This window comes from Procambarus clarkii, chromosome 3 (assembly GCF_040958095.1).
Source record: "Procambarus clarkii isolate CNS0578487 chromosome 3, FALCON_Pclarkii_2.0, whole genome shotgun sequence".
Classification (NCBI taxonomy): Eukaryota; Metazoa; Arthropoda; class Malacostraca; order Decapoda; family Cambaridae; genus Procambarus; species Procambarus clarkii.
Genome location: NC_091152.1, coordinates 27832457 through 27858669, shown reverse-complemented (window position 1 = coordinate 27858669; position 26213 = coordinate 27832457). Strand labels below are relative to the sequence as shown.

General features: G+C 55.9%; 1 protein-coding gene across 5 annotated transcripts in view; it reads right to left on the bottom strand.

Moving 5' to 3' along the window:
- Positions 1 to 26213, bottom strand: part of LOC123760934 (uncharacterized) — a 357440-nt gene that overhangs the window by 124095 nt on the left and 207132 nt on the right. For 3 of the 5 annotated variants that reach the window (XM_069330073.1, XM_069330069.1, XM_069330061.1), the window contains one exon: positions 2528 to 2636. The exons of the other annotated variants lie outside the window; for them this stretch is intronic. In XM_069330073.1, the coding sequence (XP_069186174.1) occupies positions 2528 to 2636 (109 nt within the window). The remainder of the gene's footprint in view (positions 1 to 2527; positions 2637 to 26213) is intronic. 5 annotated transcript variants of the gene reach the window in all.

Here is a 26213-nt window from a genome sequence, read left to right as displayed (position 1 = left end):
CGAATTTACTCAGTTTCTATGATCGAGCCACAGAGATATTACAGGAAAGAGATGGTTGGGTTGACTGCATCTATCTGGACCTAAAAAAGGCTTTCGACAGAGTTCCACATAAGAGGTTGTTCTGGAAACTGGAAAATATTGGAGGGGTGACAGGTAAGCTTCTATCATGGATGAAAAATTTTCTGACTGATAGAAAAATGAGGGCAGTAATCAGAGGCAATGTATCAGAATGGAGAAATGTCACAAGTGGAGTACCACAGGGTTCAGTTCTTGCACCAGTGATGTTTATTGTGTACATAAATGATCTACCAGTTGGTATACAGAATTATATGAACATGTTTGCTGATGATGCTAAGATAATAGGAAGGATAAGAAATTTAGATGACTGTCATGCCCTTCAAGAAGACCTGGACAAAATAAGTATATGGAGCACCACTTGGCAAATGGAATTTAATGTTAATAAATGTCATGTTATGGAATGTGGAATAGGAGAACATAGACCCCACACAACCTATATATTATATGAGAAATCTTTAAAGAATTCTGATAAAGAAAGAGATCTAGGAGTGGTTCTAGATAGAAAACTATCACCTGAGGACCACATAAAGAATATTGTGCAAGGAGCCTATGCTATGCTTTCTAACTTCAGAATTACATTTAAATACATGGATGGCGATATACTAAAGAAATTGTTCATGACTTTTGTTAGGCCAAAGCTAGAATATGCAGCTGTTGTGTGGTGCCCATATCTTAAGAAGCACATCAACAAACTGGAAAAGGTGCAAAGACATGCTACTAAGTGGCTCCCAGAACTGAAGGGCAAGAGCTACGAGGAGAGGTTAGAAGCATTAAATATGCCAAAACTAGAAGACATAAGAAAAAGAGGTGATATGATCACTACATACAAAATAGTAACAGGAATTAATAAAATCGACAGGGAAGACTTCCTGAGACCTGGAATTTCAAGAACAAGAGGTCATAGATTTAAACTAGCTAAACACAGATGCCGAAGAAATATAAGAAAATTCACCTTCGCAAATAGAGTGGTAGACGGTTGGAATAAGTTAAGTGAGAAGGTGGTGGAGGCCAAGACCGTCAGTAGTTTCAAAGCGTTATATGACAGAGTGCTGGGAAGACGGGACACCACGAGCGTAGCTCTCATCCTGTAACTACACTTAGGTAATTACACTTAGGTAATTACACACACACACGAGAGGATGTGCAGTGACTTAATATCTAACATATTCAGAGATTTGAGTAAGGGTACCGAGTGATGTCTGGGGCCAGAGATGGATATTGTCCTAATAGCAGCTTTGTGTTGAGTAATTAGAGGACGTAAATGATTTTGGGTAGTAGAACCCCAAGCACAAATACCATAGTTGAGATATGGATAGATGAGAAAGTAATAGAGTGTCACCAGGCTGGGCGAGGTACATAATATCTGATCTTAGAAAGAATGCCAACAGTTTTTTAACCTTTTCTAGATATATTTAGAATGTGTCCCTGGAAATTTAGCATGCGGTCAATGAGAACGCCAAGGAATTTGCCATCTATTTTGTTACAAATTTGGGTATTGTTTATCCTGAGATTTTTTTGATTAGATTAGAGGATTTATTGCCAAACAGAATATAGAAAGTTTTGTCAATGTTAAGGGTGAGTTTGTTGGCAGTTAGCCAAAGATGGACTTTGTTTAACACAGTATTCACTGTGACATTTAGAGCAAGGGGGTCAGGACTGGAGTAAATGAAGGTTGTGTCATCAGCAAATAGAATTGGTTTGAAGTGTTGGGAGGCATTTGGAAGGTCATTAATGTAGATGAGAAAGAGGAGAGGGCCAAGTATGCTGCCCTGAGGAACACCAATGTTGTTGGGTAGGGTGGGAGAAATTGAATTATTCACAGAAACATACTGGAGCCTGTCAGTAAGGTAAGGTTTGAGGTACTGCAGGGAGTATCCTCTAACTCCATAATGATGTAATTTAAGAAGAAGGTTTTGGTGGTTGTCAGTGTCAAAAGCCTTACGCAGGTCCACAAATAACCCAACAGGGAACTCATTCTTATCAAGAGCTGCATGTATCAAGTAAATCATACGATAAGTGCATCGTTAGTGCTTTTTTTGGGTCTGAAGGCATATTGACGAGAGCTAAGTATATTGTTTGGCTAGATAAGAGTAAAGCTGCTTGTAGATTAGTTTTCTAAATATTTTTGACAAGTTAGGCAAGTTATTTTTGACAATATTTAGGCAAATATTTTTGACAAGTTCTGTGCCTGTCTAAAAGTACCACGTTTTGGCTTCTTACGGTAGGCTTTTATGACAAACAAGGGATGCTCTAACATATGGAACAATCTCAGTGCAACTAGCTACTGGGAGTAAGAACTTGCCCCATCCAGTAAATACATCATAACACATTTTCTAATAGATTCATAGATAAAATTATTACACCAGAAAATATTTTTAATTTACTCGGGAAAACAAAAACTTCTTAATCCATAGAACAAAGATTAAAATATTTTGTATTACTCTATTACCTCAGAGATAAATTTGAGAAGTTTTGGAGGAAAGCTTTTGGCACGTTGTTTCTGCTTATCTGTGAGAGTCGTGTCCACTGGCAGAGACGTACACACGCTCAAACATGTCCTGTAATTATTAGGAACTAACTTGTTTCACATGTGCAGGAATATGAATTTTTGTTCAAAACATATAATATAGTGAAGGGCTAGAAGTGGCTAATTAAACACACCTGGGATAAGAATTGTTATAGACGAATTTGTACAACTGTAAGAGAAAGGTCAGTCAAGGCAAAAAGATGAATAGAGCAATGAAGGATTGGTTCGAATAACATGAGGAATAGATATTAATAATAGATAATGAATAATAGATATTAATTATTATACAGTATTGTTATAATGACTCCCTGGAGCTATAGGACTGATAATAGCTATGTTAGTCTGAGGGGGCTTCAGTCATATGGAGTTGGCATGTCTACCAGGAACCACAAGCCAGAACCTGGTTCCCTCAGAGAGGCGCACAGAGCAATGGCCTATGAAAACTCCACTCTTTGACAGTATATTCATGTTTGTCATCGACCGTGGTTAGGCACCCAGAAAGGTAGACGCCCCAAAACAGACCCCAACTGGTAGAAAATTGCAATCAGAGACCACAACATGGACTAAAAACTTCCTCTCAGAAAAACGAGGAAACAAGCAAGTTGTCATCATCCTGATGCGACGCTCATTCGTGTCCCCCCCCCCCCCTCTGATATATGGTAAATATTCCTTGGTCATTATCTCATGATCAATATACCAATATTTCCTCTGATATATGGTAAATATTCCTTGGTCATTATCTCATGATCAATATACCAATATTTCCTCTGATATATGGTAAATATTCCTTGGTCATTATCTCATGATCAATATACCAATATTTCCTCTGATATATGGTAAATATTCCTTGGTCATTATCTCATGATCAATATACCAATATTTCCTCTGATATATGGTAAATATTCCTTGGTCATTATCTCATGATCAATATACCAATATTTCCTCTGATATAGCTGTCATATAGGATTCCTGCTATTATTTGTGAGTGACCTTTGACAGGTGTAAGAGAAGAGGAAGAAGAATTAATTAGTTACCTAGCATCAGTGTATGAGTTGAAGACAATTAAATTACCTATGTGGTCAATAATATTTATTGAATTTTAAGAAATACAGTTCACTTTAACTATTACAGTTTGTTTTGAAATAAATATAAATTCCATATAAATTAAATACATATAAATGTTACAGGTCAATTCTCCTCAGGTGGGCACGGAGCTCCTCACTATCCGGGGTGGGCACGGAGCTCCTCACTATCCGGGGTGGGCACGGAGCTCCTCACTATCCGGGGTGGGCACGGAGCTCCTCACTATCCGGGGTGGGCACGGAGCTCCTCACTATCCGGGGTGGGCACGGAGCTCCTCACTATCCGGGGTGGGCACGGAGCTCCTCACTATCCGGGGTGGGCACGGAGCTCCTCACTATCCGGGGTGGGCACGGAGCTCCTCACTATCCGGGGTGGGCACGGAGCTCCTCACTATCCGGGGTGGGCACGGAGCTCCTCACTATCCGGGGTGGGCACGGAGCTCCTCACTATCCGTGGTGGGCTCGGAGCTCCTCACTATCCGTGGTGGGCACGGAGCTCCTCACTATCCGGGGTGGGCACGGAGCTCCTCACTATCCGGGGTGGGCACGGAGCTCCTCACTATCCGGGGTGGGCACGGAGCTCCTCGTGTCCTTCATGGACTCAGTGGTCGAGGTGGATCTCGCTGAGGAGGGCTTCCAATGGAGTGTAAGGGAACCTATTGATTGCTGCCAGTCCTCCGAAGGTCTTAACCAGAGTGTCCGTATCGCTGGTTGTGTTCCGGAATATTTTCACTTCAGTACGGAACTCGAAACAACTGTTTATTAGATCAGTGTTAAGTGGGAGGCCATCCCAGAGAAGCACGACGCGGGCTGCGCCACAGGTCACTGCTGCAGTGACGGCCTGTTGACCCAGACACATCATGTCGTCCTCACCCTGCTTTAGGTGTGCGAAAATATCTTCGATCAGCTTTGTGTTTGTGTCTTCGCCGATGTTTTTCAAGAGAGGTTGAGACTTTTGGATTGCTTCGTGCAGTCCTTCGACGCCATTTTTCCCAAAGGAAAGAGTTAGTTTTATTTTCTGTTTTTGGGTTTTTTTATCATTTGTAGGAACGTGTCCTTAACTTGGCCGACGCCTCCTAGCACAACGTCAGTGTCCTCGTGTTGCGTCAACACTTCTGTCAACCGGTCAACACAGTTCTTCGTAAACTGTTAAACCTTTTCAGTCCTTATTCTCTCGAACCTGGAGGCGGATTGCCCCCCTCGGCCGTGCTTGGAGGGAGCGTTGTTGTTCTTGTGGTAAAGAACTTTTTCTTCGTGGACACTTACCAGCGCGATCAAAATATCGCTGGCATCAATGATGACATATATGAGATTTCCCTGTGAGTTTTTGGCCTGCTTCCACAGGGGCTCGGTGCATATTTTGTTGCTACATCTATAAATTGTCGACCTAATTTTGAAGGGGGGCTCCATCACACACTCCAGGGGGCCGTCACTCCCAACATTCTCGTTACGAAAATGATTCGTAAAAAACATAGCTACACCATTTTTTTGCGAGAACTCCTTACAATTTTCTAAATACGTTGAAACTTGCCGCAAAGAATCAATAACGGAGTTCCTGTTAGCACAGGATTTTATATTTTTTGCCTAAACAATTTCTTGCTTTACGTGTGCCCGGAGTTTGTGTATATTGGTGTTGGGAGGAATGATGTATGTCACAATAGAGTTGGGATACACAACTACTCCATTGTCCAGCTCTTGCAGCTGCTGCTGGAATTCGAAATAGTCAAAAAATGTCTTGTTTTCGATTCCTTGGTTTGTTCTGTTCCGGTTGTGTGCCGCCATCTTGTCTCCTTGCTGACAGTCCAGGCAAGATAAGAAATAATAATCCTTGTACTGGCTTGCTGAGCACATATTTATGTCTTAGATAGAATTATTGTAGTTATGGATGCAATGGATAAAGATAAAGGTATGGGAAGGGAACTATCAGGGGAAATGAAGGAATTATCAGAAGAAAGCACCATGGTCGGGGATTGAGCGCAGGCCTGCATGAAGCGAGACCATCCAGACCAAGTGGTTGGGGGGAACCATTGCAGGCTGGTAGACCAGAGTGTGAGGTTGGTGTGTTGGAGAGCGCAAAACACTGTGTTACAGTTGAGTAAAGCTGAAACTTCACAGAACCCCAACACAAGAGGACATATTAGGAATCTGCAAGATTCTGTGGTATATATATAATTGTATGAGTGTGTGTGTGTGTCTGTATGACTGTCTAAAGTAGGAGGCCATAAGCCTAGGGCTAGAATGTAACATGGGATTGGGAAGGGGTGTATGGAAGGGCCACAGGACAGTCAGGGTCGGCCCAAGTGCCTCCGTTTAATAAATATCACGATCCATAGCAAATTCTGCCCTTGTTATTTTTATTGCTTAAAATGAGATCAGGGATATGTTTTCCATAGAGAAAGGTCCAGGGAGGTCTTGGGTGGTGCCGAGAGGCCCAGGGAGGTCCTGGGAGGTCCGGGGAGGTGCTGGGAGGTCCGGGGAGGTGCTGGGAGGTCCGGGGAGGTGCTGGGAGGACCGGGGAGGTGCTGGGAAGACCGGGGAGGTGCTGGGAGGACCGGGGAGGTGCTGGGAGGTCCGGGGAGGTGCTGGGAGGTCCGGGGAGGTGCTGGGAGGTCCGGGGAGGTGCTGGGAGGTCCGGGGAGGTGCTGGGAGGTCCGGGGAGGTGCTGGGAGGTCCGGGGAGGTGCTGGGAGGTCCGGGGAGGTGCTGGGAGGTCCGGGGAGGTGCTGGGAGGTCCGGGGAGTTTCTGGGAGGTCCGGGGAGTTCCTGGGAGGTACAGGGAGTTCCTGGGAGGCCCAGGGATGTGCTCGGAGGTCCAGGGAGGTGCTGCGAGGTCCAGGGAGGTGCTGCAAGGTCCAGGAAGGTACTGGGAGGTCCAGAGAGGAGCTGGGAGGTCCATAGAGGAGCTGGGAGGTGCCTAACTATTGAAGCTGTTAATGGGGCAGCTGTATACCTATTCTGCCCAAATTTCTCTTCTCACGTTAACTACTCTCAATACTTCCCCACGTCCAGTGTCTCTGAATCACTGGGGTTCCCCACGTCCAGTGTCTCTGAATCACTGGGGTTCCCCACGTCCAGTGTCTCTGAATCACTGGGGTTCCCCACGTCCAGTGTCTCTGAATCACTGGGGTTCCCCACGTCCAGTGTCTCTGAATCACTGGGGTTCCCCACGTCCAGTGTCTCTGAATCACTGGGGTTCCCCACGTCCAGTGTCTCTGAATCACTGGGGTTCCCCACGTCCAGTGTCTCTGAATCACTGGGGTTCCCCCACGTCCAGTGTCTCTGAATCACTGGGGTTCCCCACGTCCAGTACCTCTGAATCACTGGGGTTCCCCACGTCCAGTACCTCTGAATCACTGGGGTTCCCCACGTCCAGTACCACTGAATCACTGGGGTTCCCCACGTCCAGTACACAGGCTGTGAAGTTCGTCCCTACCATTCTCGATAATTCCATTCAGTGATAATTCCAACACCAGTGGTCATATGTGGGCTGCTGCAAGCAACAGACTGTTGAACCAAGTTCTCAAGTCAAGTCTGGCCCCCGGGTCGGGCTTGGGGAGTAGACGAACTCCCAAAACCCAATCTAGGTACAATCCAGGTTTTCTCTGAATTTGATATCATATAGTGTCATTAGGGAGAGTTCCCTAACCTGTCCCTATAATTCAGTTGTGTTATCATCGGTTAAAGGCTCGTAGTATCCTGTCCCTCCACCCCTCTCCCCCACTCCCCAGGGTGAAGCGGCGCCGGCCCCACAGGGTGAAGCGGCGCCGGCCCCACAGGGTGAAGCGGCGCCGCCCCCACAGGGTGAAGCGCCTCCGACCCCACAGGGTGAAGCGCCTCCGCCCCCACAGGGTGAAGCGGCGCCGCCCCCACAGGGTGAAGCGGCGCCGCCCCCACAGGGTGAAGCGGCGCCGCCCCCACAGGGTGAAGCGGCGCCGGCCCCACAGGGTGAAGCGGCGCCGGCCCCACAGGGTGAAGCGGCGCCGGCCCCACAGGGTGAAGCGGCGCCGGCCCCACAGGGTGAAGCGGCGCCGGCCCCACAGCGTGAAGCGGCGCCGGCCCCACAGGGTGAAGCGGCGCCGGCCCCACAGGGTGAAGCGGCGCCGGCCCCACAGGGTGAAGCGGCGCCGGCCCCACAGGGTGAAGCGGCGCCGGCCCCACAGGGTGAAGCGGCGCCGCCCCCACAGGGTGAAGCGGCGCCGCCACCACAGGGGTGAAGCAGCACCACCACCACAGGGTTGAAGCAGCACCACCACCACAGGGGTGAAGCAGCACCACCACCACAGGGGTGAAGCAGCACCACCACCACAGGGGTGAAGCAGCACCACCACCACAGGGGTGAAGCAGCACCACCACCACAGGGGTGAAGCAGCACCACCACCACAGGGGTGAAGCAGCACCACCACCACAGGGGTGAAGCAGCACCACCACCACAGGGGTGAAGCAGCACCACCACCACAGGGGTGAAGCAGCACCACCACCACAGGGGTGAAGCAGCACCACCACCACAGGGGTGAAGCAGCACCACCACCACAGGGGTGAAGCAGCACCACCACCACAGGGGTGAAGCAGCACCACCACCACAGGGGTGAAGCAGCACCACCACCACCACAGGGGTGAAGCAGCACCACCACCACAGGGGTGAAGCAGCACCACCACCACAGGGGTGAAGCAGCACCACCACCACAGGGGTGAAGCAGCACCACCACCACAGGGGTGAAGCAGCACCACCACCACAGGGGTGAAGCAGCACCACCACCACAGGGTGAAGCAGCACCACCACCACAGGGTGAAGCCGCACCACCACCACAGGGTGAAGCCGCACCACCACCCCAGGGTGAAGCAGCACCACCACCCCAGGGTGAAGCAGCACCACCACCCCAGGGTGAAGCAGCACCACCACCACAGGGTGAAGCAGCACCACCACCACAGGGTGAAGCAGCACCACCACCACAGGGTGAAGCAGCACCACCACCACAGGGTGAAGCAGCACCACCACCACAGGGTGAAGCAGCACCACCACCACAGGGTGAAGCAGCACCACCACCACAGGGTGAAGCAGCACCACCACCACAGGGTGAAGCAGCACCACCACCACAGGGTGAAGCAGCACCACCACCACAGGGTGAAGCAGCACCACCACCACAGGGTGAAGCAGCACCACCACCACAGGATGAAGCAGCACCACCACCACAGGGTGAAGCAGCAGCAGCATCACCACAGGGTGAAGCAGCAGCATCACATGGTAAAGCAGCACCACCACAGGGTGAAGCAGCAGCACCACATGGTGAAGCAGCACCACCACATGGTGAAGCAGCACCACCACAGGGGTGAAGCAGCACCACCACAGGGTGAAGCAGCGCCACCACAGGGGTGAAGCAGCACCACCACAGGGTGAAGCAGCGCCACCACAGGGTGAAGCAGTGCCACCACCACAGGGTGAAGCAGTGCCACCACAGGGTGAAGCAGTACCACCACAGGGTGAAGCAGCGCCACCACAGGGTGAAGCAGCATCACCACAGGGTGAAGCAGGTGTTGTAATCCACAAGTTAGTAGGGATTATTAGCTAGAGGATCATTACTACAACACTTAACGAATGATGATTGGAAGTACAAGTAGACAGACTATGGATCACATATCTAAGAAAGGTCAAAGGGATTAAGACCGCAGCTATTAGCCAAACTAATAATTCCTGGAAAGAGGACTCAGGCTTCTAGGAACAAGGTTACCGCTTCTAGGGATAAGGTTAATCGGATTATACCTTCCTTGAGAGGCAGGGTGAAATGGTTGAGGCCATGGCTGGCTGAAGGCAGTCTTGTTGTGGGAGTGGAACTGGCAAGTCCTCCGAGGTCTCTGTGTGTGGCAGCAGCGAAGTGTAGCAGACAGCTATGCGAGAACCTGATGTGATCTTAGTGACCAAGTTAAGTCTGCAGTATGTGAGTATTGAATGAAAGACTAACCGGGTGTGGAGCGTTGTAGTAATAATTCCGTATTAGGGAGTTAGGTGGAAGTTACGAGCGCAAGTGGTGACCGCGGAGGTCAAGTGGTCTATGTGTATTGGAAGTGTATTGACCTAATAGAGTATGTTAATATGTAATTATTTGTCAGAGTCTATTCTTTATAATTAAATGACAAAACCCGACGGCCTTTAAATACCTTCCATATGTTCACTCATTGTGTTCCAGTACAAACCTAGTGGTACGCCGCAAGGGTCTGGTGTGTGTAGGAGTACATGGTGGTAGTAACGGTTGCTGAGGCAAGGTGTTATGTGTTGTGTAATCACTGTGTTCGGAATGAACCGGGGTTCAGCGTCACGACACAACATCACCACAGGGTGAAGCAGCACCACCACCACAGGGTGAAGCAGCACCACCACCACAGGGTGAAGCAGCACCACCACCACAGGGGTGAAGCAGCAGCACCACCACAGGGGTGAAGCAGCAGCACCACCACAGGGGTGAAGCAGCAGCACCACCACAGGGGTGAAGCAGCAGCACCACCACAGGGGTGAAGCAGCAGCACCACCACAGGGGTGAAGCAGCACCACCACCAATGGGGTGAAGCAGCACCACCACCACAGGGGTGAAGCAGCACCACCACCACAGGGGTGAAGCAGCACCACCACCACAGGGGTGAAGCAGCACCACCACCACAGGGGTGAAGCAGCACCACCACCACAGGGGTGAAGCAGCAGCACCACCACCACAGGGGTGAAGCAGCAGCACCACCACCACAGGGGTGAAGCAGCACCACCACCACAGGGTGAAGCAGCACCACCACCACAGGGGTGAAGCAGCACCACCACCACAGGGTGTAGCAGCACCACCACCACAGGGGTGAAGCAGCACCACCACCACAGGGTGAAGCAGCACCACCACCACAGGGGTGAAGCAGCAGCACCACCACAGGGGTGAAGCAGCAGCACCACCACAGGGGTGAAGCAGCAGCACCACCACAGGGGTGAAGCAGCAGCACCACCACAGGGGTGAAGCAGCACCACCACCACAGGGGTGAAGCAGCACCACCACCACAGGGGTGAAGAGCACCACCACCACAGGGGTGAAGCAGCAGCACCACTACCACAGGGTGAAGCAGCACCACCACCACAGGGTGAAGCAGCACCACCACCACAGGGGTGAAGCAGCACCACCACCACAGGGTGTAGCAGCACCACCACCACAGGGGTGAAGCAGCAGCACCACCACAGGGTGAAGCAGCACCACCACCACAGGGTGAAGCAGCACCACCACCATAGGGTGAAGCACCACCACCACCACAGGGTGAAGCAGCACCACCACCACAGGGGTGAAGCAGCAGCACCACCACAGGGTGAAGCAGCACCACCACAGGGTGAAGCAGCACCACCACAGGGTGAAGCAGCACCACCACCACAGGGGTGAAGCAGCACCACCACCACAGGGGTGAAGCAGCACCACCACCACAGGGTGTAGCAGCACCACCACCACAGGGTGAAGCAGCAGCACCCCCACAGGGTGAAGCAGCAGCACCACCACAGGGTGAAGCAGCAACACCACCACAGGGTGAAGCAGCACCACCACCACAGGGTGAAGCAGCAGCACCACCACAGGGTGAAGCAGCACCACCACCACTACAGGGTGAAGCAGCACCACCACCACCACAGGGTGAAGCAGCACCACCACCACCACAGGGTGAAGCAGCACCACCACAACCACAGGGTGAAGCAGCACCACCACAACCACAGGGTGAAGCAGCACCACCACAACCACAGGGTGAAGCAGCACCACCACCACAGGGTGAAGCAGCAGCACCACCACAGGGTGAAGCAGCACCACCACAGGGTGAAGCAGCACCACCACCACAGGGTGAAGCAGCAGCACCACCACAGGGGGAAGCAGCACCACCACCACAGGGGGAAGCAGCACCACCACCACAGGGGGAAGCAGCACCACCACCACAGGGTGAAGCAGCACCACCACCACAGGGTGAAGCAGCACCACCACCACAGGGTGAAGCAGCACCACCACCACAGGGTGAAGCAGCAGCACCACCACCACAGGGTGAAGCAGCAGCACCACCACCACAGGGTGAAGCAGCACCATCACCACAGGGTGTAGCAGCACCACCACCACAGGGTGTAGCAGCACCACCACCACAGGGGTGAAGTAGCACCACCACAGCGGTGAAGTAGCACCACCACAGGGGTGAAGCAGCAGCATCACCACAGGGTGAAGCAGCACCACCACCACAGGGTGAAGCAGCACCACCACCACAGGGTGAAGCAGCACCACCACCACAGGGGTGAAGCAGCACCACCACCACAGGGTGAAGCACCACCACCACCACAGGGTGAAGCACCACCACCACCACAGGGCAAAGCAGCACCACCACCGCAGGGTGAAGCAGCACCACCACCAAAGGATGAAGCAGCACCATCACCACAGGGTGAAGCAGCACCACCACAGGGTGAAGCAGCACCACCACCACCACAGGGTAAAGCAGCACCACCACCACAGGGTGAAGCAGCACCACCACCACAGGGTGAAGCAGCAGCAGCACCACCACAGGGTGAAGCAGCAGCACCACCACAGTGAAGCACCACCACCACAGTGTGAAGCAGCACCACAACCACAGGGTGAAGCAGCACCACCACAGGATGAAACAGCACCACCACCACAGGGTGAAGCAGCACCACCACCACAGGATAAAGCAGCACCATCACAGGGTGAAGCAGCAGCACCACCACCAGAGTGAAGCACCACCACCACCACAGGGTAAAGCAGCACCACCACCACAGGGTGAAGCAGCACCACCACCACAGGGTGAAGCAGCACCACCAACACAGGGGTGAAGCAGCACCACCACAGGGTGAAGCAGCACCACCACCACAGGGTGAAGCAGCACCACCACCACAGGGTGAAGCAGCAGCACCACCACAGGGTGAAGCAGCAGCACCACCACAGGGTGAAGCAGCAGCACCACCACAGGGTGAAGCAGCAGCACCACCACAGGATGAAGCAGCACCACCACCACAGGGTGAAGCATCATCACACGGTGAAGCAGCAGCACCACCACCACCACCACGGGGTGAAGCAGCAGCACCACCACAGGGTGAAGCAGCACCACCACCACAGGGTGAAGCAGCACCACCACCACAGGGTGAAGCAGCACCACCACCACCACAGGGTGAAGCAGCACCACCACCACAGGGTGAAGCAGCACCACCACCAAAGGGTGAAGCAGCAGCACCACCACAGGGTGAAGCAGCAGCACCACCACAGGGTGAAGCAGCAGCACCACCACAGGGTGAAGCAGCAGCACCACCACAGGGTGAAGCAGCAGCACCATCACAGGGTGAAGCAGCAGCACCATCACAGGGTGAAGCAGCAGCATCACCACAGGGTGAAGCAGCACCACCACCACAGGGTGAAGCAGCAGCACCACCACAGGGTGAAGCAGCAGCACCACCACAGGGTGAAGCAGCACCACCACCACAGGGTGAAGCAGCAGCACCACCACCACAGGGTGAAGCAGCAGCACCACCACCACAGGGTGAAGCAGCAGCACCACCACCACAGGGTGAAGCAGCAGCACCACCACCACAGGGTGAAGCAGCAGCACCACCACCACAGGGTGAAGCAGCAGCACCACCACCACAGGGTGAAGCAGCAGCACCACCACCACAGGGTGAAGCAGCAGCACCACCACCACAGGGTGAAGCAGCAGCACCACCACCACAGGGTGAAGCAGCAGCACCACCACCACAGGGTGAAGCAGCAGCACCACCACCACAGGGTGAAGCAGCACCACCACCACCACAGGGTGAAGCAGCAGCACCACCACCACAGGGTGAAGCAGCAGCACCACCACCACAGGGTGAAGCAGCAGCACCACCACCACAGGGTGAAGCAGCAGCACCACCACCACAGGGTGAAGCAGCAGCACCACCACCACAGGGTGAAGCAGCAGCACCACCACCACAGGGTGAAGCAGCAGCACCACCACCACAGGGTGAAGCAGCAGCACCACCACCACAGGGTGAAGCAGCAGCACCACCACCACAGGGTGAAGCAGCAGCACCACCACCACAGGGTGAAGCAGCAGCACCACCACCACAGGGTGAAGCAGCAGCACCACCACCACAGGGTGAAGCAGCAGCACCACCACCACAGGGTGAAGCAGCAGCACCACCACAGGGTGAAGCAGCACCACCACCACAGGGTGAAGCAGCACCACCACATCCACAGGGTGAAGCAGCACCACCACCACAGGGTGAAGCAGCACCACCACCACAGGGTGAAGCAGCACCACCACCACAGGGTGAAGCAGCACCACCACCACAGGGTGAAGCAGCACCACCACCACAGGGGTGAAGCAGCACCACCACCACAGGGGTGAAGCAGCACCACCACCACAGGGTGTAGCAGCACCACCACCACAGGGGTGAAGCAGCACCACCACCACAGGGTGTAGCAGCACCACCACCACAGGGTGAAGCAGCAGCACCACCACAGGGTGAAGCAGCAGCACCACAACAGGGTGAAGCAGTAACACCACCACAGGGTGAAGCAGCACCACCACCACAGGGTGAAGCAGCAGCACCACCACAGGGTGAAGCAGCAGCACCACCACAGGGTGAAGCAGCACCACCACCACTACAGGGTGAAGCAGCACCACCACCACCACAGGGTGAAGCAGCACCACCACCACCACAGGGTGAAGCAGCACCACCACCACCACAGGGTGAAGCAGCACCACCACCACCACAGGGTGAAGCAGCACCACCACCACAGGGTGAAGCAGCAGCACCACATCAGGGTGAAGCAGCAGCACCACATCAGGGTGAAGCAGCAGCACCACCACAGGGTGAAGCAGCACCACCACCACAGGGTGAAGCAGCAGCACCACCACAGGGGGAAGCAGCACCACCACCACAGGGGGAAGCAGCACCACCACCACAGGGGGAAGCATCACCACCACCACAGGGTGAAGCAGCACCACCACCACAGGGTGAAGCAGCACCACCACCACAGGGTGAAGCAGCACCACCACCACAGGGTGAAGCAGCACCACCACCACAGGGAGAGCTGCAGCACCACCACCACAGGGTGAAGCAGCAGCACCACCACCACAGGGTGAAGCAGCACTATCACCACAGGGTGTAGCAGCACCACCACCACAGGGTGTAGCAGCACCACCACCACAGGGGTGAAGTAGCACCACCACAGGGGTGAAGTAGCACCACCACAGGGGTGAAGCAGCAGCATCACCACAGGGTGAAGGAGCACCACCACCACAGGGTGAAGCAGCACCACCACCACAGAGTGAAGCAGCACCACCACCACAGGGGTGAAGCAGCACCACCACCACAGGGTAAAGCACCACCACCACCACAGGGTGAAGCACCACCACCACCACAGGGTAAAGCACCACCACCACCACAGGGCAAAGCAGCACCACCACCGCAGGGTGAAGCAGCACCACCACCAAAGGATGAAGCAGCACCATCACCACAGGGTGAAGCAGCACCACCACAGGGTGAAGCAGCACCACCACCACCACAGGGTGAAGCAGCACCACCACCACAGGGTGAAGCAGCACCACCACCACAGGGTGAAGCAGCAGCAGCACCACCACAGGGTGAAGCAGCAGCACGACCACAGAGTGAAGCACCACCACCACAGTGTGAAGCAGCACCACCACCACAGGGTGAAGCAGCACCACCACAGGATGAAACAGCACCACCACCACAGGGTGAAGCAGCACCACCACCACAGGATGAAGCAGCACCATCACAGGGTGAAGCAGCAGCACCACCACCAGAGTGAAGCACCACCACCAACACAGGGTGAAGCAGCACCACCACCACAGGGTGAAGCAGCACCACCACCACAGGGTGAAGCAGCACCACCTTCACAGGGGTGAAGCAGCACCACCACCACAGGGTGAAGCAGCACCACCACCACAGGGTGAAGCAGCACCACCACCACAGGGTGAAGCAGCAGCACCACCACAGGGTGAAGCAGCAGCACCACCACAGGGTGAAGCAGCAGCACCACCACAGGGTGAAGCAGCACCACCACCACAGGGTGAAGCAGCACCACCACCACAGGGTGAAGCAGCACCACCACCACAGGGTGAAGCAGCACCACCACCACAGGGTGAAGCAGCACCACCACCCCAGGGTGAAGCAGCACCACCACCCCAGGGTGAAACAGCACCACCACCCCAGGGTGAAGCAGCACCACCACCACAGGGTGAAGCAGCACCACCACCACAGGGTGAAGCAGCACCACCACCACAGGGTGAAGCAGCACCACCACCACAGGGTGAAGCAGCACCACCACCACAGGGTGAAGCAGCACCACCACCACAGGGTGAAGCAGCACCACCACCACAGGGTGAAGCAGCACCACCACCACAGGGTGAAGCAGCACCACCAACACAGGGTGAAGCAGCACCACCAACACAGGGTGAAGCAGCACCACCACCACAGGGTGAAGCAGCAGCAGCATCACCACAGGGTGAAGCAGCAGCATCACATGGTAAAGCAGCACCACCACAGGGTGAAGCAGCAGCACCACATGGTGAAGCAGCACCACCACAGGGGTGAAGCAGCACCACCACAGGGTGAAGCAGCGCCACCACAGGGGTGAAGCAGCACCACCACAGGGTGAAGCAGCGCCACCACAGGGTGAAGCATCACCACCACAGGGTGAAGCAGTGCCACCACCACAGGGTGAAGCAGTGCCACCACAGGGTGAAGCAGTACCACCACAGGGTGAAGCAGCGCCACCACAGGGTGAAGCAGCATCACCACAGGGTGAAGCAGGTGTTGTAATCCACAAGTTAGTAGGGATTATTAGCTAGAGGATCATTACTACAACACTTAACGAATGATGATTGGAAGTACAAGTAGACAGACTATGGATCACATATCTAAGAAAGGTCAAAGGGATTAAGACCGCAGCTATTAGCCAAACTAATAATTCCTGGAAAGAGGACTCAGGCTTCTAGGAACAAGGTTACCGCTTCTAGGGATAAGGTTAATCGGATTATACCTTCCTTGAGAGGCAGGGTGAAATGGTTGAGGCCATGGCTGGCTGAAGGCAGTCTTGTTGTGGGAGTGGAACTGGCAAGTCCTCCGAGGTCTCTGTGTGTGGCAGCAGCGAAGTGTAGCAGACAGCTATGCGAGAACCTGATGTGATCTTAGTGACCAAGTTAAGTCTGCAGTATGTGAGTATTGAATGAAAGACTAACCGGGTGTGGAGCGTTGTAGTAATAATTCCGTATTAGGGAGTTAGGTGTTAGTTACGAGCGCAAGTGGTGACCGCGGAGGTCAAGTGGTCTATGGGTATTGGAAGTGTATTGACCTAATAGAGTATGTTAATATGTAATTATTTGTCAGAGTCTATTCTTTATAATTAAATGACAAAACCCGACGGCCTTTAAATACCTTCCATATGTTCACTCATTGTGTTCCAGTACAAACCTAGTGGTACGCCGCAAGGGTCTGGTGTGTGTAGGAGTACATGGTGGTAGTAACGGTTGCTGAGGCAAGGTGTTATGTGTTGTGTAATCACTGTGTTCGGAATGAACCGGGGTTCAGCGTCACGACACAACATCACCACAGGGTGAAGCAGCACCACCACCACAGGGTGAAGCAGCACCACCACCACCACAGGGTGAAGCAGCACCACCACCACAGGGTGAAGCAGCACCACCACCACAGGGGTGAAGCAGCAGCACCACCACAGGGGTGAAGCAGCAGCACCACCACAGGGGTGAAGCAGCAGCACCACCACAGGGGTGAAGCAGCAGCACCACCACAGGGGTGAAGCAGCAGCACCACCACAGGGGTGAAGCAGCAGCACCACCACAGGGGTGAGGCAGCAGCACCACCACAGGGGTGAAGCAGCAGCACCACCACAGGGGTGAAGCAGCACCACCACCACAGGGGTGAAGCAGCACCACCACCACAGGGGTGAAGCAGCACCACCACCACAGGGGTGAAGCAGCAGCACCACTACCACAGGGTGAAGCAGCAGCACCACCACCACAGGGGTGAAGCAGCACCACCACCACAGGGTGAAGCAGCACCACCACCACAGGGGTGAAGCAGCACCACCACCACAGGGTGTAGCAGCACCACCACCACAGGGGTGAAGCAGCACCACCACCACAGGGTGAAGCAGCACCACCACCACAGGGGTGAAGCAGCAGCACCACCACAGGGGTGAAGCAGCAGCACCACCACAGGGGTGAAGCAGCAGCACCACCACAGGGGTGAAGCAGCAGCACCACCACAGGGGTGAAGCAGCACCACCACCACAGGGGTGAAGCAGCACCACCACCACAGGGGTGAAGAGCACCACCACCACAGGGGTGAAGCAGCAGCACCACTACCACAGGGTGAAGCAGCACCACCACCACAGGGTGAAGCAGCACCACCACCACAGGGGTGAAGCAGCACCACCACCACAGGGTGTAGCAGCACCACCACCACAGGGGTGAAGCAGCAGCACCACCACAGGGTGAAGCAGCACCACCACCACAGGGTGAAGCAGCACCACCACCATAGGGTGAAGCACCACCACCACCACAGGGTGAAGCAGCACCACCACCACAGGGGTGAAGCAGCAGCACCACCACAGGGTGAAGCAGCACCACCACAGGGTGAAGCAGCACCACCACAGGGTGAAGCAGCACCACCACCACAGGGGTGAAGCAGCACCACCACCACAGGGGTGAAGCAGCACCACCACCACAGGGTGTAGCAGCACCACCACCACAGGGTGAAGCAGCAGCACCCCCACAGGGTGAAGCAGCAGCACCACCACAGGGTGAAGCAGCAACACCACCACAGGGTGAAGCAGCACCACCACCACAGGGTGAAGCAGCAGCACCACCACAGGGTGAAGCAGCACCACCACCACTACAGGGTGAAGCAGCACCACCACCACCACAGGGTGAAGCAGCACCACCACCACCACAGGGTGAAGCAGCACCACCACAACCACAGGGTGAAGCAGCACCACCACAACCACAGGGTGAAGCAGCACCACCACAACCACAGGGTGAAGCAGCACCACCACCACAGGGTGAAGCAGCAGCACCACCACAGGGTGAAGCAGCACCACCACAGGGTGAAGCAGCACCACCACCACAGGGTGAAGCAGCAGCACCACCACAGGGGGAAGCAGCACCACCACCACAGGGGGAAGCAGCACCACCACCACAGGGGGAAGCAGCACCACCACCACAGGGTGAAGCAGCACCACCACCACAGGGTGAAGCAGCACCACCACCACAGGGTGAAGCAGCACCACCACCACAGGGTGAAGCAGCAGCACCACCACCACAGGGTGAAGCAGCAGCACCACCACCACAGGGTGAAGCAGCACCATCACCACAGGGTGTAGCAGCACCACCACCACAGGGTGTAGCAGCACCACCACCACAGGGGTGAAGTAGCACCACCACAGCGGTGAAGTAGCACCACCACAGGGGTGAAGCAGCAGCATCACCACAGGGTGAAGCAGCACCACCACCACAGGGTGAAGCAGCACCACCACCACAGGGTGAAGCAGCACCACCACCACAGGGGTGAAGCAGCACCACCACCACAGGGTGAAGCACCACCACCACCACAGGGTGAAGCACCACCACCACCACAGGGCAAAGCAGCACCACCACCGCAGGGTGAAGCAGCACCACCACCAAAGGATGAAGCAGCACCATCACCACAGGGTGAAGCAGCACCACCACAGGGTGAAGCAGCACCACCACCACCACAGGGTAAAGCAGCACCACCACCACAGGGTGAAGCAGCACCACCACCACAGGGTGAAGCAGCAGCAGCACCACCACAGGGTGAAGCAGCAGCACCACCACAGTGAAGCACCACCACCACAGTGTGAAGCAGCACCACAACCACAGGGTGAAGCAGCACCACCACAGGATGAAACAGCACCACCACCACAGGGTGAAGCAGCACCACCACCACAGGATAAAGCAGCACCATCACAGGGTGAAGCAGCAGCACCACCACCAGAGTGAAGCACCACCACCACCACAGGGTAAAGCAGCACCACCACCACAGGGTGAAGCAGCACCACCACCACAGGGTGAAGCAGCACCACCAACACAGGGGTGAAGCAGCACCACCACAGGGTGAAGCAGCACCACCACCACAGGGTGAAGCAGCACCACCACCACAGGGTGAAGCAGCAGCACCACCACAGGGTGAAGCAGCAGCACCACCACAGGGTGAAGCAGCAGCACCACCACAGGGTGAAGCAGCAGCACCACCACAGGATGAAGCAGCACCACCACCACAGGGTGAAGCATCATCACACGGTGAAGCAGCAGCACCACCACCACCACCACGGGGTGAAGCAGCAGCACCACCACAGGGTGAAGCAGCACCACCACCACAGGGTGAAGCAGCACCACCACCACAGGGTGAAGCAGCACCACCACCACCACAGGGTGAAGCAGCACCACCACCACAGGGTGAAGCAGCACCACCACCAAAGGGTGAAGCAGCAGCACCACCACAGGGTGAAGCAGCAGCACCACCACAGGGTGAAGCAGCAGCACCACCACAGGGTGAAGCAGCAGCACCACCACAGGGTGAAGCAGCAGCACCATCACAGGGTGAAGCAGCAGCACCATCACAGGGTGAAGCAGCAGCATCACCACAGGGTGAAGCAGCACCACCACCACAGGGTGAAGCAGCAGCACCACCACAGGGTGAAGCAGCAGCACCACCACAGGGTGAAGCAGCACCACCACCACAGGGTGAAGCAGCAGCACCACCACCACAGGGTGAAGCAGCAGCACCACCACCACAGGGTGAAGCAGCAGCACCACCACCACAGGGTGAAGCAGCAGCACCACCACCACAGGGTGAAGCAGCAGCACCACCACCACAGGGTGAAGCAGCAGCACCACCACCACAGGGTGAAGCAGCAGCACCACCACCACAGGGTGAAGCAGCAGCACCACCACCACAGGGTGAAGCAGCAGCACCACCACCACAGGGTGAAGCAGCAGCACCACCACCACAGGGTGAAGCAGCACCACCACCACCACAGGGTGAAGCAGCAGCACCACCACCACAGGGTGAAGCAGCAGCACCACCACCACAGGGTGAAGCAGCAGCACCACCACCACAGGGTGAAGCAGCAGCACCACCACCACAGGGTGAAGCAGCAGCACCACCACCACAGGGTGAAGCAGCAGCACCACCACCACAGGGTGAAGCAGCAGCACCACCACCACAGGGTGAAGCAGCAGCACCACCACCACAGGGTGAAGCAGCAGCACCACCACCACAGGGTGAAGCAGCAGCACCACCACCACAGGGTGAAGCAGCAGCACCACCACCACAGGGTGAAGCAGCAGCACCACCACCACAGGGTGAAGCAGCAGCACCACCACCACAGGGTGAAGCAGCAGCACCACCACAGGGTGAAGCAGCACCACCACCACAGGGTGAAGCAGCACCACCACATCCACAGGGTGAAGCAGCACCACCACCACAGGGTGAAGCAGCACCACCACCACAGGGTGAAGCAGCACCACCACCACAGGGTGAAGCAGCACCACCACCACAGGGTGAAGCAGCACCACCACCACAGGGGTGAAGCAGCACCACCACCACAGGGGTGAAGCAGCACCACCACCACAGGGTGTAGCAGCACCACCACCACAGGGGTGAAGCAGCACCACCACCACAGGGTGTAGCAGCACCACCACCACAGGGTGAAGCAGCAGCACCACCACAGGGTGAAGCAGCAGCACCACAACAGGGTGAAGCAGTAACACCACCACAGGGTGAAGCAGCACCACCACCACAGGGTGAAGCAGCAGCACCACCACAGGGTGAAGCAGCAGCACCACCACAGGGTGAAGCAGCACCACCACCACTACAGGGTGAAGCAGCACCACCACCACCACAGGGTGAAGCAGCACCACCACCACCACAGGGTGAAGCAGCACCACCACCACCACAGGGTGAAGCAGCACCACCACCACCACAGGGTGAAGCAGCACCACCACCACAGGGTGAAGCAGCAGCACCACATCAGGGTGAAGCAGCAGCACCACATCAGGGTGAAGCAGCAGCACCACCACAGGGTGAAGCAGCACCACCACCACAGGGTGAAGCAGCAGCACCACCACAGGGGGAAGCAGCACCACCACCACAGGGGGAAGCAGCACCACCACCACAGGGGGAAGCATCACCACCACCACAGGGTGAAGCAGCACCACCACCACAGGGTGAAGCAGCACCACCACCACAGGGTGAAGCAGCACCACCACCACAGGGTGAAGCAGCACCACCACCACAGGGAGAGCTGCAGCACCACCACCACAGGGTGAAGCAGCAGCACCACCACCACAGGGTGAAGCAGCACTATCACCACAGGGTGTAGCAGCACCACCACCACAGGGTGTAGCAGCACCACCACCACAGGGGTGAAGTAGCACCACCACAGGGGTGAAGTAGCACCACCACAGGGGTGAAGCAGCAGCATCACCACAGGGTGAAGGAGCACCACCACCACAGGGTGAAGCAGCACCACCACCACAGAGTGAAGCAGCACCACCACCACAGGGGTGAAGCAGCACCACCACCACAGGGTAAAGCACCACCACCACCACAGGGTGAAGCACCACCACCACCACAGGGTAAAGCACCACCACCACCACAGGGCAAAGCAGCACCACCACCGCAGGGTGAAGCAGCACCACCACCAAAGGATGAAGCAGCACCATCACCACAGGGTGAAGCAGCACCACCACAGGGTGAAGCAGCACCACCACCACCACAGGGTGAAGCAGCACCACCACCACAGGGTGAAGCAGCACCACCACCACAGGGTGAAGCAGCAGCAGCACCACCACAGGGTGAAGCAGCAGCACGACCACAGAGTGAAGCACCACCACCACAGTGTGAAGCAGCACCACCACCACAGGGTGAAGCAGCACCACCACAGGATGAAACAGCACCACCACCACAGGGTGAAGCAGCACCACCACCACAGGATGAAGCAGCACCATCACAGGGTGAAGCAGCAGCACCACCACCAGAGTGAAGCACCACCACCAACACAGGGTGAAGCAGCACCACCACCACAGGGTGAAGCAGCACCACCACCACAGGGTGAAGCAGCACCACCTTCACAGGGGTGAAGCAGCACCACCACCACAGGGTGAAGCAGCACCACCACCACAGGGTGAAGCAGCACCACCACCACAGGGTGAAGCAGCAGCACCACCACAGGGTGAAGCAGCAGCACCACCACAGGGTGAAGCAGCAGCACCACCACAGGGTGAAGCAGCACCACCACCACAGGGTGAAGCAGCACCACCACCACAGGGTGAAGCAGCACCACCACCACAGGGTGAAGCAGCACCACCACCACAGGGTGAAGCAGCACCACCACCCCAGGGTGAAGCAGCACCACCACCCCAGGGTGAAACAGCACCACCACCCCAGGGTGAAGCAGCACCACCACCACAGGGTGAAGCAGCACCACCACCACAGGGTGAAGCAGCACCACCACCACAGGGTGAAGCAGCACCACCACCACAGGGTGAAGCAGCACCACCACCACAGGGTGAAGCAGCACCACCACCACAGGGTGAAGCAGCACCACCACCACAGGGTGAAGCAGCACCACCACCACAGGGTGAAGCAGCACCACCAACACAGGGTGAAGCAGCACCACCAACACAGGGTGAAGCAGCACCACCACCACAGGGTGAAGCAGCAGCAGTATCACCACAGGGTGAAGCAGCAGCATCACATGGTAAAGCAGCACCACCACAGGGTGAAGCAGCAGCACCACATGGTGAAGCAGCACCACCACAGGGGTGAAGCAGCACCACCACAGGGTGAAGCAGCGCCACCACAGGGGTGAAGCAGCACCACCACAGGGTGAAGCAGCGCCACCACAGGGTGAAGCATCACCACCACAGGGTGAAGCAGTGCCACCACCACAGGGTGAAGCAGTGCCACCACAGGGTGAAGCAGTACCACCACAGGGTGAAGCAGCGCCACCACAGGGTGAAGCAGCATCACCACAGGGTGAAGCAGGTGTTGTAATCCACAAGTTAGTAGGGATTATTAGCTAGAGGATCATTACTACAACACTTAACGAATGATGATTGGAAGTACAAGTAGACAGACTATGGATCACATATCTAAGAAAGGTCAAAGGGATTAAGACCGCAGCTATTAGCCAAACTAATAATTCCTGGAAAGAGGACTCAGGCTTCTAGGAACAAGGTTACCGCTTCTAGGGATAAGGTTAATCGGATTATACCTTCCTTGAGAGGCAGGGTGAAATGGTTGAGGCCATGGCTGGCTGAAGGCAGTCTTGTTGTGGGAGTGGAACTGGCAAGTCCTCCGAGGTCTCTGTGTGTGGCAGCAGCGAAGTGTAGCAGACAGCTATGCGAGAACCTGATGTGATCTTAGTGACCAAGTTAAGTCTGCAGTATGTGAGTATTGAATGAAAGACTAACCGGGTGTGGAGCGTTGTAGTAATAATTCCGTATTAGGGAGTTAGGTGTTAGTTACGAGCGCAAGTGGTGACCGCGGAGGTCAAGTGGTCTATGGGTATTGGAAGTGTATTGACCTAATAGAGTATGTTAATATGTAATTATTTGTCAGAGTCTATTCTTTATAATTAAATGACAAAACCCGACGGCCTTTAAATACCTTCCATATGTTCACTCATTGTGTTCCAGTACAAACCTAGTGGTACGCCGCAAGGGTCTGGTGTGTGTAGGAGTACATGGTGGTAGTAACGGTTGCTGAGGCAAGGTGTTATGTGTTGTGTAATCACTGTGTTCGGAATGAACCGGGGTTCAGCGTCACGACACAACATCACCACAGGGTGAAGCAGCACCACCACCACAGGGTGAAGCAGCACCACCACCACCACAGGGTGAAGCAGCACCACCACCACAGGGTGAAGCAGCACCACCACCACAGGGGTGAAGCAGCAGCACCACCACAGGGGTGAAGCAGCAGCACCACCACAGGGGTGAAGCAGCAGCACCACCACAGGGGTGAAGCAGCAGCACCACCACAGGGGTGAAGCAGCAGCACCACCACAGGGGTGAAGCAGCAGCACCACCACAGGGGTGAGGCAGCAGCACCACCACAGGGGTGAAGCAGCAGCACCACCACAGGGGTGAAGCAGCACCACCACCACAGGGGTGAAGCAGCACCACCACCACAGGGGTGAAGCAGCACCACCACCACAGGGGTGAAGCAGCAGCACCACTACCGCAGGGTGAAGCAGCACCACCACCACAGGGTGAAGCAGCACCACCACCAGAGGGGTGAAGCAGCACCACCACCACAGGGTGTAGCAGCACCACCACCACAGGGGTGAAGCAGCAGCACCACCACAGGGTGAAGCAGCACCACCACCACAGGGTGAAGCAGCAGCACCACCACAGGGTGAAGCAGCACCACCACCACAGGGTGAAGCAGCACCACCACCACAGGGGTGAAGCAGCAGCACCACCACAGGGTGAAGCAGCACCACCACAGGGTGAAGCAGCACCACCACCACAGGGGTGAAGCAGCACCACCACCACAGGGGTGAAGCAGCACCACCACCACAGGGTGTAGCAGCACCACCACCACAGGGTGAAGCAGCAGCACCACCACAGGGTGAAGCAGCAGCACCACCACAGGGTGAAGCAGCAACACCACCACAGGGTGAAGCAGCACCACCACCACAGGGTGAAGCAGCAGCACCACCACAGGGTGAAGCAGCACCACCACCACTACAGGGTGAAGCAGCACCACCACCACCACAGGGTGAAGCAGCACCACCACCACCACAGGGTGAAGCAGCACCACCACCACAGGGTGAACCAGCAGCACCACCACAGGGTGAAGCAGCAGCACCACCACAGGGTGAAGCAGCAGCACCACATCAGGGTGAAGCAGCAGCACCACCACAGTGAAGCACCACCACCACAGTGTGAAGCAGCACCACCACCACAGGGTGAAGCAGCACCACCACAGGATGAAACAGCACCACCACCACAGGGTGAAGCAGCACCACCACAACCACAGGGTGAAGCAGCACCACCACCACAGGGTGAAGCAGCAGCACCACCACAGGGTGAAGCAGCAGCACCACCACAGGGTGAAGCAGCAGCACCACATCAGGGTGAAGCAGCAGCACCACCACAGGGTGAAGCAGCACCACCACCACAGGGTGAAGCAGCACCACCACCACAGGGTGAAGCAGCAGCACCACCACAGGGGGAAGCAGCACCACCACCACAGGGGGAAGCAGCACCACCACCACAGGGGGAAGCAGCACCACCACCACAGGGGGAAGCAGCACCACCACCACAGGGTGAAGCAGCACCACCACCACAGGGTGAAGCAGCACGACCACCACAGGGTGAAGCAGCACCACCACCACAGGGTGAAGCAGCACCACCACCACAGGGTGAAGCAGCAGCACCACCACCACAGGGTGAAGCAGCACCATCACCACAGGGTGT